Genomic DNA, 13,463 nt, shown 5'->3' with positions numbered 1-13,463 from the left:
GCTGACTGGCTGGACACCTTCTACCTGACTCGTTCTGGCGTTTCTGCCTTCACCCCTCCTCGTCCGTGACTCCCAAGGGCTAGTATGTTTTCCCCAGCATGCTATTTCCGTACCATGTCAAGAGCGACTTGATGAGGTTAGCTGCCTTCGCATCCTCACCCCACCCACTACCGGCTATCGCACATCTGCATGCCGTTTTGTAAGTTGCCAATTGATCTTGGTCCACGCAATGCTTCTGCTCAGCCCACCTGGCCTTGTGCCTGTCGGATGACAACCCATGCTTGTTTCGATGCAGGGGTCTTAAGCTCCGCTGACATATCTCCAACTCGAGCAGTCTGTGAGGAGAAAATCTAGCATATGCCTCCTCGTGCCTACAAGGCTCGACCGTCATAATTACAAGGCCAATATCCAGACTCTGAAATCTACCATCTCGAGCTACAAGTCCATTCCATCAAGATGCCCGTCGAGTACGAGACCAAACCCAAGTCGAAGCATCGGAAATCCACTTGTGGTGGCTGTCGTCGCAGGAAGGTATGTCATTGATTGCCCGCACATGCTCCTCACCTTTCGTCCGACACTGCAAATCTATGACCGTCATACTTGTCGCGCAAGCGGTTCTGATCAGCGAACAGTCAAAATGCGATGGGAAAACACCAAAATGTACAACGTTAGTACCCGAGAGTCAAGATCACATGCAAATTCGCCATTTTAACATCTTCCAGATGCATAGCATATAAAGACGAATGTCACTATGACAAGCCGCCATCCCTCGCCTACGTACGGTCGCTTGAAGAGGAGATTCAAGAACTAAAAACTCAATTACGACAAGCCAAAACACAAGCTTGGCTCACAAGGGTAGGAACAAGTCCGCGTCTATACTTCAGAGATTTGCCTGACCATCGGCTCCTTGGCCACTTCCCAGGATGAGAAGAAGCTGCCAGCAAATTCGCCTGCAAGCGAAACCGCTCTTTCACAAGGATCAAATAGCATTGCCCAACGCAATCGCCAAGTCAAATGGGATACAGATATCAGTATGGACGAAAGCGGCAGTATAGCCTTCCACAATTCCACATCCCCTATTTACGAACCTCCTTCTTCACAGCGCCAGCGGTCCCCCGTCCATATCGCGCAGGTGAACGTCAGTGGAACTGTGCAGGACGACCAACGTGCGAGAAGAGATCTCATCTTGAACGCCAACCACCAGAGACAGATTGAGCCTTTCGCGATTGCCAACGGAGCCGCCAAAGCAAATGTCTCGAAGGAAATCTCGCAAGAGATGCTCAAATACCACTGGTGCTGGCAGCACCCTTTGTTCCTCATCGTATATCGACCTGCATTCACTCGAGGTATGGCCATGGTCGATCTGAATACCCCAGGGGCACAAGATCCACCTTATTTCTCAGAAACTCTGCTAAAGGTAGATTCGGGCTGGAAAAGACTTCGATCGTCGCTGACGGTTTACAGGTCATAAACGCTCATTGCGCGAGATTTCTCAATCACGACGTGTACCAAGATCAATATCAGAGCGTTCTAAGCCATCAAAGCTCCGTCAGCGCGTCCATGACAGCCACAGATTTCATGCAACGAATGACCGAGGAAGCCCGATTCGGCCTGAGCATGGACATGCTGAAGAAGAGTTCCATCACTACAATTCAAGCCTGCTTGCAACAGTCGGCACGGGAGGTTTTGTTCGGGAATTCGTCTCAAGCTTGGACATTTGCAGGTGTTGCTTTTCGAATGGCTCTAGATATGGGGATTCACCTGCCCACCGACAAACTTCAGTCCTTCGTAAAGAGTCTGACAGCCGAAGACATTGAAGTTCGCAAACGTCTTTTCTGGAGTTGTTACACCTGGGATAAAATTCTGTCTCTATATTTAGGACGGATGCCTGGCTTTACTCCAAATACCGATGAAGTGCCTCTAACCTTCATGGACGACTACAGCGACAGCGATCTGTGGTCACCGTACTATGGAGAAACTCCTAGGCCTCAAGTCGCAAACGCCCCAAATTATCCCCCTTGTCCTGGCTATGTTGTATCGTGCTTTCGACAACTCTGCAGATTATGTGCCATATTGAACGATGTGATGCACAACATTTACTCTCCTGAAGCAGCTGCCAGACGTGAAATGGAGGACGAAGAACACTCGGCAGAAACCAAGGCAGCTAATGAGATCCCTTTCGCACAGATATCACGAGACCTGCGCGACTGGCTGATATCCTTACCTGCTCACCTGAGGATAAATCCAGATCAAATGCCGGCACTGGCGCCTCCAGTCCACATAATGTCGCTGAACCTCCTATATCACACGACTGTGATTCTCTTGCACAGACCTGTGGTACTCGGAGCACGCGATATGAATGCTCCGGGACCGGCACGGTCATACAAGATGTGTATTTCAGCAACAGCAGCAATTCATGATCTGATTATGCTGCAAGCTAATACATTTGGGCTGTCGCATGTATCATATCTCAACGCGTACAGCGTGTACATCGCAGCCACGATTGCCGTTCTACGGTTTGAGCGAGAGTGTCAACCAGGAGACGATCCCGCCGTGGCTGCGCAGAAGAACGGTTTGATCTTCTTGTTGGACGTTTTACAAAAGACCTCGAACGCGGTGCCGGCACTTGAACGAAGTAACGCCATCATCACGAAAAGAATGAAAGCGGTCTTGGAACGGCACAAGGCACAAGCAAGACATAGCTACTCGAATGGATCGACACCACCGAAATTCAACATTCCAACACTTACCAGCCATCAGCTGGATCTAGCACAACCTACCGCCTTCCAAGCACTCTCCAACGCAGCTCTCGGACATGCAAGCTATTCTGGACCAGACACTCCTGGTTCTTTCGTTGCTCCAATGCAATGGACGTCGGGGATCAGGAGCAGTCTTTACACCGAGTCTTCACACATAGTTGACGATTTCTTGCCGGCATTCCCAGGCCAACAATTTCCCATAGGGTCCGAACACAGCTTTGGAAGCAACGAGGTCGATCCCCACGCTAGAACTGCCTTACTTGGATACAACCTGGATCCTCATCCGAGACTGAACTCTGGAGATATTGACTGGAATTTCATGGATACTTTCGAGAACAGTTCGGTCCATATGTGAAACTGATTTGCATGGCAACACGGTGTTTGAAGGAATGACAGCGAGTAGGGCAATTTGTGGTTTCAATCAACTGATGGGGGGATGATCACTTGCGAAAAGATATACAAGAGCGCGCATTGGAAGGAGCATATGGATTGATTAGCAAGCGAATCGGGTCATCTCATGTTGAGGTTCTACGTTTTTTCCCTTTGGACTTCAGAAGCATATTCCCATGGAGTTACGGGGTTTGCTGGCTGGGAAGAGCATATCGTTCGACACAACGGAGGCATATAGATCATAACAGTGTAATGTCATTTGCGTACAGCAAACACTGGACCAACGCCAACAATTTGATGTGCGATTCGAGCTCACACTTGAGATACAAGATCTACCATGTCTATGCCGTAAAGGATGAGATAGACCCATCATCGTGATTACCCTCAAGTGACGTATGTCGCAGGATCTCCAGCATAGCCCCAGCCACGGAGATTTATGGACGAAAAGGTAAAGTGTACGTTTTGCGAGAGCTGTGTATACGAGGAAGAGGTATGTTCCATACGAGGCGTCCTGTGCTATAAGTAGTAAACTCTGGGGAAATAGGGTTGATGTTACTGGGGCATTGACCTCAGTAGGCCAGCACCCACTATGGCACCTACTGCTTTAGTGTAAGTACTGGCAACAAGGCTGTCAGACTTGCATGAGAAAGAATGGGACTTGTCTCGATTGCCTTTCTTTAGTTCAGCGTCGTCAGGCAGTACGAGTTGTTGGATGATCGTGAAAAGCGAAAAATAACATTGAGCCGTACCGTATGTCCGGAACTTTCCCACGTGCATCAGATATGCAAGGCTTGAGCGAATACGTAAGCTAATGTAGGATGCGAGGCGAGGTCGAGCGAGACGAGCCGTAGACAAAGAGAACAAGAATAGGATTTCCAGCAACGAAAGGGGCAGGTGGATACCAGAGCCTCGTGATTGTGGACTGTGGAGGGTGCAAGGCTCGGGTCCGAATATGGTATAGGACACGAAAAGGGAATGAAGGAAAGGTCCATGGGCCTCGTTATGTATGTGTCAGCAAGGCGTCGTATACCTTCAGCAACAAAAATATGACTTTAGTCGAACAAGCGTTGTAAAGAGAAAGAGGGATATGTTTACCCGGATGATCATATAATTTTGGATAGTCTTGCATATGGACCGTGTGGGGGCGAGAGACTGATAGGGAGACAGCCGTATTGCACCAGCTAGAAAGAGTGATGTCGTTCGAAACCAAGTCTGGAAAGTCGTCCGTCCAGGACATGGATGACCACATTAGCATGACGAAGGGATGAGCAACCGACATAGGAGGGGACGCTTGATTGTCGGTCTTCGGTTCATTCCTACAGCCCACTCGGAGGCTTCGTCAAGGCCAACGGCTGGTCCCCCCCGCCGACGAGGTAGTCAATGATCCCATAGTGTTAATGCGCTTCTTCGGCGAGCTTTTGCAAAGCGTCCAAGGGTGATGTAACATCCATCGTGACAGCACCAGCGTTCCTCGGGTTTTCGAGTTTGACAGCATTCCCGCTGAGGCAAATTACCTTGACTCCGCCGAGTACTAGAGCCTTGCCGAAACCGATGGAGCAGCCAGTCAAGAACCATACCCTGAAGTTTGCCGTGAAGTCAGTGGTAGGTAGATGTTGATTTTGCGGAGATCAAGTCGATATAGTTGATGACAAGTGGTCGACAGGTCAAGCAGCACAGCACCTCTCATGAAACTCGACTAACATACGTCAAACGGAGGAATCTTGCAGTCGACCTCTATTTAGGCGCACAACTTACAGTATGGTGCTGTAGCGCAATGAACCTCCTCCTGTTGCGTGCTTGCCCTGACACGGTAAGACGAGGGGCGAGAATGCTTACGGACAACCAGAGTTCTTCGCATTTCGCCCTGATGTCTGCGGAGACCGGGAGAAGAACCACGTGTCCGCGAACACTCGCCATACACATTGCATAGCATATTAGCTGGATATGAGAGCGAAGAGGTCGACCCTTTCTTTGGAGCAAGACGGCCTCACCCACCTTTAGGCTGAATAATCACTATGCGGGCTGAAAGGACCGTATAGCAACATCTGCAGAAGATACTCCTCTAGATGAGATGATTTGTTCAACACTGGCATTGCTTCGGCGAGGTATTGGGGGACGCGTCAGGCGATATGTGTCTGCCATGAGGTGCATGATTTGTTAGATGCCCGCCGACATGGAGTGATAATGCTGGGTCTGAGGCTTCACGTGTCCACAAAGGCTTTGAGGAAGTTTGGCCACGATAACTCAAGCTGCAGATGTTTGACCAGTAGGCAGTAAGAGGTGTTTTGATCAACAGATATCTGTGCCCTTCGTTTCCGCAGGTACTATAGATATAGAGATGGAATTTTGGAGCAGGACATTGATGGAGTTGGCTAATGGGTGAATCCATCCACAAGCTTGGCGAAAGAATATCTCATACATTTTCTAGGAGTACAGCATGAGAAAGTACGACAGGGAAAATCCAAGCAAAACTTGGCTACTCCGGTACGGCGTCCTTGTTGAAGAATTGTTCCCTTTTGGCCAAGATATTTTCCGGTTCTATCAAGATGCTTTTCAGAAGGGAGAAGCTTGCAGAAAGGGCCTAGTGAACCCCGGCTGGAGCCATGGCTATTTACTCCTCATCGTCGAAGTCCTCAGTCTCGGCCTCAGCTGCGGCCGTCTTGCTCTCGGAACCCTTGATGATCTTCGTCTTGACGGCAGGTTCATCTTCTTCTTGCTCTTGCTCATCAGCATCGTCTTCAGGAGCATCATTTTCGACGTCTTCCTCCTCGTCTTCCTCCTCATCATCCACTTTCTTGGATTTCTTGGAAGCAGGTTCGGTGGGTTCGGCCTCAGCCTTGCGCTTCTTTGCAGGAGGAGCTGTTTGGGAGCAGTGGTTAGCTTCAGCCATGATGGGCCAAAACGGCGGAGGCATCCGTAAGAATATAACATACCCTCTTTTTCCTCCTCTTCTTCCTCTCCCTCTCCCTCTACTTCCTCCTCGTCTTCCTCTTCCTCTCCTTCCTCATCATCAACTTCGGAGTCTTCATACCTATCAATGGCGCATGTCAGCAAGCTGCCGAGCTCCAGTACCACACCCAGGATGGCGAGGACGGATGAAGCACAGATATAGAAAGCAACAGCGGCAGGAGCATGAGAACACTGGCGCACATGGTCCGACAATTAGATGCTGAGAGAAACAATCAAGCAGTCCCAGGCCAGTCGCATGAGAATATAGCTGGATGTCGCCAACAGGAACAAACAAACAAGCAAAGCCATAGCAGGGATATGTCTCACTCTTCTTCCTCTTCTTCGTCATCGCTGGGAAGGGCTTGGAGCTCTTCTTCCTCTTCCTCGTCCTCTTCGTCGCGGCGACTTCTTCGAGGAGGCATTGTGTAGGTCAAAGTAGAGCAAGTCTAGAAGGTCTGAAGGTTGTTGATGACCTGGCTAAGGCAGACGACTGGCCTGGATACAAGCAAGCTAGGGATATGGGAGGGAAAAGGGGGAGATGAGAAAGGAGACAGAGAAATGGGTTGAAGTAGGATATGTATGAGGTACGGCTGAGAAACGATCTGGGACCTGGGGGGAGCTTCTGGCAAGACGTCAGGTCAGGGCTCAGGGCAGAGCCGAGAGGAACAGGGACGGGAACAAGACAGGACCAAATGGCGAAAGGTCATGAAAGAGGGGCGAGTAGGAAAAGGGAGGAGGCATGCTGCGCAAGAGAGTGGGCAGTCGGCTTGACCCCGAGGGACGAGCTTCCAGGCTACTGGCGTCAGTGGAAGCTCTGGTGGTCAGAGGCTGGGCCTGAGGAGCAGATGCCAGAGAGTGTGTGTGAGAGAGGGAGAGAGTTGGAAGTGGGAGGGAGGGAGAGCTACGGAAGCTCAAGCTCTGGCCGGGGAAAGGGGAGAAGAAGCTCTGGCCCCCCTTTCTCAGGGCTGGTTGCTGGTTTGGTTGTTTGCTTTCCTTCTCTTCTCTTTGCTCTTTTGGCGTCTTACGCAGCCGCAGCTCGGGAGCCCCTCAGTACATCCGAAGAAATAAATGCGGAAGGTCAAGCGAAGTGCCAAGCCCACGTGAGTGTACTGACAGCCAATGAAAACGAGAAGAGCGTCATGGTCGATTTCTCTTTCATTTGGTGCATTTCCTCTCCATCATCGTCATCATCTTCTCCTTTCTCACGGTTTCTCACAACTGACTTCCACACACGCTTGCATCAGGCCATCCGATTCTCCATCACGTTCTTCCGGTTCCGACCTGCCTTGCATGAGTACCACAATACTCGTACTTTCTTCTGCTGCACTTTTTGGACTAATCCACTCATCATCCTGTCTTTCCAGTTCCAGTTGTTCGCAATATCGACGATTCCTTACATATCCAAAGCAAGGAGCCGGAATATGAATCCATGCCATCTGCAGACATCCCAAACCGGTCAGAAGTCCTAGCATCCACTCCTCATTCCGTCATAACACATCTCACCAACTGAGTGTCACCGACGAGGTGCCTGATAGCCAAACCTGACCCCCTGCCTCTCTTCACGTGTCACCGTCCTGCCTTCGGCGATTTCTTGCCATACCATTTGTATCCCCTGAGATCCTTCCTCAACCATTCATTACATTTGCACTTCCAACAAACACCACAAGCACAGCTGCGAACCCAGTGGTAGACATGAACACGTCGGCTCGTTTTTGAGCAATCACATTCATCACCAATGAGAATACCAGACTCATGGCTGATATCGCTATCAATCGACCCTCGATGCTCTGTACGCTGAACAGAACCAGGATTGAGAAGGCCGGAATGACTGCCGACAGGATCATACAAAACGTGTTGGCGATCTGTACCAGAGTCTCTGATCGGTATTCCCAGGTTTGTCGGAATGCCTTTTCTGCCATTGACCGGTGAATTCGATGTCCAACCATACGGTGATATAATGGCACTATTCTGTCACTCAAGAATCTGGCCAACGGATCTTTTCTCCCAATGTCTTCTTTTATAGTCATCAGATCTCTCTCAATGTCTCGGTCGCAGAAGATGCCTGCTTCGACCCCATGCAAGAACGCATCGCCACCACTTTCTTCGTCGTACCACCGCCTCCGCAGCTCTAAATTGTCTTTCGGTGGAGGATTCAACGCATTGACTTTAGCTGTTTGCAGAATGGTCCGATCTGTGCCACCGTCAGCGCAAGTCTTCCGATCAGTGGTCTGAATCAAACACTTGCAATACTGATCTAGCAGGGTTCTTGACCGCTCAAAGATTTTCCGAATATCGTCTTCTGACATGTGTTCAGGACATTCGATCCAAATTCGGTCAAAACTGTTCAGCTCCGGCATCTTTCTGATTTCATTAATGACCATCTCAAGGTGCTGCAGCTCCGCTTGCATATGAAGAATGTTTTCGGCATTCATGCTGGAGAATTTCCTGAAGGCTTCGATGTCTTGATGGCTTGCCATCATCGAGGCCAGGGCACCATATCCCGTCATCATTGCGAGGCAAGAAGGCAAATATCTGGATACAAACTGACAGACTCAGGGGCGGGTGTTCTGTGGGAGTACAATCAGCGGGATGACTGCTTATATGGCGGGCGACTGTGTGCTTGTCCAACTTTGCAACTTGCGTTCACCAATGGGACATCGCTTCTGCATGGATACCCAAGACAAGCCAGCGGGCGTAGCGTGCAGGCATGAAGCAGCGGACCCTGTCTGCGCGAACACGTCGGAGATTTTCCGTTGCGTTGCCACAGCATGCTGTTGCCGGTTACACTGCTCAGAGAGCCCGTCAACTCCGGCGAACTCTGGTTTGCAAGCTACAGTCAAGATACGAGTCCTCTTACGCCATTGGGAGCCATGCTTAAAGAGGCACGTGGTTGTACTCAGGCCGAATACGAGCACAGCATGGCACTCTTGTTCAGTTGTCGGAGTGCCGAACGTATACAAGAAGTCTCCTGATTCCAGCGAGAACTTTCGATCATGGACGATTGATTGCTGCATTGATTCAGCCGAGTATCAAGAACACAGAGCGGCTTGCAGACTGTCAGTGAGATTATCTTTGACAATGTCCCACTTCTGTCTATCTGCACTATTCCTTCCCACCTTCTCACTCGAAACTGGAGTCAACCTGTTTTCGACGGCAATATGAGTGAACGCTCCTCGGCCAGGTGGGTTGCATATCACAGTCGAGTGGCCACTATGGTGACACCGACCCTCGATAATGGGATCTCTTCCCGAGGACAACACCGGCGTCCAGAAATAACCTTTCGGAAAGACCTGTCTCCTGCAAGTGATTCTCATTCATATGTCTCATACACCCGGACAGCTACAGGGTGGATCGAAATGGGAGGTTCTGGTTCACATCAAGCTTGCAGCAGTTTGTAATGCGGTGCCATATTGCGGTTTGTCGAGAGACGAGCCGGCCTTGTGCGACGATGCAGCCACCTGCAATGGTCGGATGGCCTCAAACAGTGGAATGACTGCTCGTTATCCCTCTATAAGACGTCAATCGGGCTTCAAGTGCAGCCTCTCCCTTCCGTTCAATGTCGGTGGTAGAATGTCGCCCGCTGGTACCTGACGTCTCAAGGTATCAATACCATTGCTCGGGTCAACCAAGTGCATCCGCCCACATGCAGGGACAGCACGATCATTCCATCTTCAACCTGTCTTGGTCTTGGATATATGCGTTCATACCGGCTTCCATGCCGTATGCAGAGCCGAAATCGAAGACCATGAGGAATCCTCGGCAGAACTTCGAGGATAAGCATGAAAGAAGCCAAAGGCTGCCGATGAAGGTCGTTCGAGGACGCGAGGTCATATTCTCCTGTACCCGAAAAACCTCTGCGAATTGCGAAAATGTACTCGTCAAGCGTACTGTCCCAAGTCGTCCCCGCAGAATCATGTTAACCAATTCCATGGGGCCACAACTCAACCCCTTTATTGTGACAATGATCATACAGCTGGACATCTGGAACGCCCTGCCCGGGTGCCGATCACGCCCGGCGACAACATCTCGAAGAGTGCTCCTTGACACCGGCGCCGATTTCAACCTGATCTCGCATCGTGCATTTAGCGAACTCCATATGAAGAAAGAACCAATCTATGGGTTGGTTCATTCCATTGGCGGGTACCGGAAATTGGCAGGCACTCTGCTTCTTCATTGGCACTTCAGCATTCCTGGTGCCTCTGCTGGTAGATCATCCAAGCACTGTGCTCCATTTCATATCCTGCAAAGTGGCAAGGATCCGAACTTTGACTGTATCATCGGCCGGCCATGGATTGAGGAGAACTGGACGGAATTTATCGCGTTGGTCGAGAGCAATTGGAAAAATCAAGCAACAGCAAGAATCAACGCCGAACGTGAATAAATCCTCCTACACCACGATATACTCTTGGACATATGCGCGAGTATTTGAGACGTCACTTTTGGAACGTCGAACCACGGACCCCTGACGGAGTTATATTCCAACGCAGGTGTCTTCTACATGGGAAAATGGAATCTATAATGTACCACCTGGACTGAACACAAGCACAACGGCAATGAATGGCTGTCCGCCACAATGTGGTGATGCGGAGTTGTATGACAAGGGTTTCATCGTATCTGGATCTAGACCGAAAATGGTGAGTTTCGGCCAACATTCAAGGGTCTGCGGCAGCACTTTTGGGCGCCAGGTTACACGAAAGATCTGTGCTGAGGTTCCAAAGGATGGAACGCTCAAGGCGTCTCCGGGATCGTCTTTGCTATCATGGTCATCTGAACATTTTTCAAGCCGCAATCACCGGCAAAAGCGATAGACTGCTCCTTTTTGTACCTACAAAAGTTTTTGTTCCACCTGTCAACACCTGCTCGTCGCTTTCCATGGACTTCCGTATCTCAGTGACAAATCGAGCAACATGAGAGGTGACTCTGGACATCACTAAGCCGCGGAAAGCAGCAGCATCGATGGCTTGAGGTTCCTCTTGACAAGGATGTACTGTTGAGCAATGGCTACTCGACAGACGTCCTTACTGAGGTATATCAAAAGCAACATATCTTCCAATACTATCCCGCCAACACACTGACATTTCAATCTGGCCTTGGGCACAGAGTCTGCCCAATAAGAATAACTTGAGGCCTTGCGCATCGGTGTGATCTTTCATTCTGTGGACCCAGCATACAACAGGATGGCAACGGGGCGCAAAGATTCGCCACCGACGCCGAGTGCTTTGTTGCCGGATCCTCAATTCGAAGCTTCATATCGTTCGTGGCAGAGCCGTCGTCCACAACTATTCCGTCACTCAGCCTCACTGGTCAACATGGTACGCCACCTGCTCCCATCCCTCACCGAGGGCATCCTTGACAGTCTGCGAGTTCAGTTTCGGTGGCATGGCTAACGAACGTCTACTACAGGCTCCGAACACTAAAGTCCAAATCTGCGTCATTGCAGATGACCAGGAACACGCCGTCAAGCTACCCAACACCGTCTACGATGGCAGCTTGCAGAAGAGTCTCATCTCCAAGGCAAAGGCCCTGACTACTGGTGGCCCAATTCAGACACGACCCACCACGACCTTCATTGACCACAATGGCAAGACATACACTTCGGCATCCACGATCTGTCTTCGCTGGTACTACGAGAGCGGCATGCAGACCTTCCAGGAGACGTTTTACGTCGTAGACCAATCACCGCGGGCTACTGGCGGCGGAGAATGGGACGCACTCTTGCGCGCCGGTGTCGAACCGGATCCAGGACAGGTTCCCGCCCAAGCATTTCCATATGGATATGCGCCACGGGATCCACGGCGCGACGAGGACCAGAGAAAGAAAGACGAGAAGAAGTTGAAGCAGTACGAGGCTGAGAAGGAGGCCCAAGCCGCGAGGGTTAGGGAGAGATTGCTGAAGAATCTGAAGACATCTGGGAAGGGCTGAGCTGGACCTGCATTGCACGGGGTTGGGGGTTCTTCCAGAATGTTATGAAACGAATTTTTTTGGGCGTATCGTCTCGGAATGCTCTTTTACGAAGCTTGAGATTTTGCGTTCGATTGCTGTAAGGGGTCTCGGTACGAACTTTGCCTGTTGCTGCGCATGACTTGGTCAAGTTGGTATCTATGTCTTCTTTCTTGGATCATAGCGAAAGCTTGCCAGAATTTTAGTTGTCAATTGCTGAACCTACACATTCTGGGAGTCACCCACACCTCATGATGGACCTTTCAACCTCAAGCCTGTCCACCATTCACCAAAATAGTCTGGCCCGAGATCCACCTCGCGCCATCGCCACACAAGAAAGCAATCGCATCCGCCACTTCCTCAGGCGTGCCAATGCGCTTATTCGGATTGAAACTCGCGATCATCTTGAGCTGTTGCTCGCTCTTGCCTTCGTAGAACAGGTCCGTCCCTGTCGGGCCTGGAGCCACCACATTCACTTTGATTCCGTGTTTGGCCTGGAGATCTCTGGAAAGCAACCTGCCCAATTGTTCGATCGCGCCTTTGGTGCTGCAGTACAGTGTATACGGCGGCGTTACGGTGCTGGCGTGATTTATGGTGGTCGATAATAACACGATTGAAGATCCCGGGGACATATGCGGGAGGGCTTTCTGAACAAGGAAATAGGGACCCTTGACGTTCATGGCGAATGCGCGGTCAAAGTCCTGTTCGCTTGTGGATTCGATATCTTTCATTGGCAGGATGCCCGCGTTGGCGATCAAGATGTCGATTTTGGAAAAGTGCGAGACTGTTTCGGATACCAAGGTTTCGATGCCGGAGAGGTTGCTTGCGTCGGCGCGGACTGCCAGCGCATTCTGGGGGGCGCCGCCGAGTTGGGAAACCAGTGTGTCGGCGGCGGCGGAGTCCGAGTTGTAGTTGATGATGACTTTTGCGCCGAGTTTGGAGAGGGCGGTGGCGGTCGCGGCGCCGATGCCCTTGGAGCCCCCTGTCATGAGGGCTACTTTGCCGGCAAGGGGTGTTGTGGTCGACATGTTGCTGATATGGGATTGGGGTTCTGCTTGGTTGTTCTTTGAATAGATTCTCTTGATGTTATACCGTCGATAGGGGTTCTTTGTGATCGATGTAGGCTAGGAGGAAGTGTTTCATGGGATGACCGATTTGACCTTATATATTCCCTACCTTCCGGACTTATGTATCGCTTCCCTCGTAGGTTGTCCGGGAACGATAGCAATGCGAATCATGTCGCCGAAGGTCTAGACACATCTGGTCTGTCACAGTGGAGGTAGGCGGCATAACTTTCCTTTTGCCCTGTGATGTAGCTGAATAGTGCGCGTATGGTTGAAAGAAGGTCGACAAGGTGCAGCTGAAAGTATCGCACGCGAAGGAGAGGTTCGTGTAAGGGTGGTTCCCAAACAGGAAACCGTTCAA

General features: G+C 50.6%; 6 protein-coding genes across 6 annotated transcripts; 3 read left to right on the top strand and 3 right to left on the bottom strand.

Annotated features, from left to right (window-relative positions):
- Positions 1-456: 456 nt before the first annotated feature.
- EDD37DRAFT_671157 (fungal-specific transcription factor domain-containing protein) lies at positions 457-3,212 on the top strand (the record flags this gene model as incomplete). The annotated part of the gene is made up of 3 exons (XM_062819395.1): positions 457-531; positions 860-1,417; positions 1,465-3,212. The coding sequence occupies 3 exons, from the start codon at positions 457-459 to the stop codon at positions 3,112-3,114; spliced, it is 2,283 nt and encodes a 760-aa protein (XP_062675236.1). The 3' UTR covers positions 3,115-3,212.
- A 2,548-nt stretch (positions 3,213-5,760) lies between these two features.
- On the bottom strand, positions 5,761-6,520 carry EDD37DRAFT_645105 (uncharacterized protein; the record flags this gene model as incomplete). Its single annotated transcript, XM_062817600.1, has 3 exons — positions 5,761-6,008; positions 6,083-6,180; positions 6,426-6,520. The coding sequence occupies 3 exons, from the start codon at positions 6,518-6,520 to the stop codon at positions 5,761-5,763; spliced, it is 441 nt and encodes a 146-aa protein (XP_062675235.1).
- A 1,125-nt stretch (positions 6,521-7,645) lies between these two features.
- EDD37DRAFT_48096 (uncharacterized protein) lies at positions 7,646-8,737 on the bottom strand. Its single transcript, XM_062813228.1, has one exon. The coding sequence runs from the start codon at positions 8,606-8,608 to the stop codon at positions 7,724-7,726; it is 885 nt and encodes a 294-aa protein (XP_062675234.1). The 5' UTR covers positions 8,609-8,737; the 3' UTR covers positions 7,646-7,723.
- Positions 8,738-9,843: 1,106 nt separating this feature from the next.
- Positions 9,844-10,479, top strand: EDD37DRAFT_604239 (uncharacterized protein; the record flags this gene model as incomplete). The annotated part of the gene is made up of 1 exon (XM_062814720.1): positions 9,844-10,479. The coding sequence occupies one exon, from the start codon at positions 9,844-9,846 to the stop codon at positions 10,477-10,479; it is 636 nt and encodes a 211-aa protein (XP_062675233.1).
- A 948-nt stretch (positions 10,480-11,427) lies between these two features.
- On the top strand, positions 11,428-12,164 carry EDD37DRAFT_48195 (uncharacterized protein). Its single transcript, XM_062813241.1, has one exon. The coding sequence runs from the start codon at positions 11,478-11,480 to the stop codon at positions 12,018-12,020; it is 543 nt and encodes a 180-aa protein (XP_062675232.1). The 5' UTR covers positions 11,428-11,477; the 3' UTR covers positions 12,021-12,164.
- A 143-nt stretch (positions 12,165-12,307) lies between these two features.
- Positions 12,308-13,066, bottom strand: EDD37DRAFT_645102 (uncharacterized protein; the record flags this gene model as incomplete). The annotated part of the gene is made up of 1 exon (XM_062817599.1): positions 12,308-13,066. One exon carries the CDS (start codon positions 13,064-13,066, stop codon positions 12,308-12,310), a length of 759 nt encoding a protein of 252 aa, XP_062675231.1.
- Between the last annotated feature and the right edge of the window lie 397 nt (positions 13,067-13,463).

The sequence above is a fragment of the Exophiala viscosa genome, assembly GCF_022695815.1.
Source record: "Exophiala viscosa unplaced genomic scaffold EDD37scaffold_1, whole genome shotgun sequence".
Classification (NCBI taxonomy): Eukaryota; Fungi; Ascomycota; class Eurotiomycetes; order Chaetothyriales; family Herpotrichiellaceae; genus Exophiala; species Exophiala viscosa.
The sequence above is the reverse complement of the archived record's forward strand: the minus strand, read 5'-3'. Positions and strand labels throughout refer to the sequence as shown.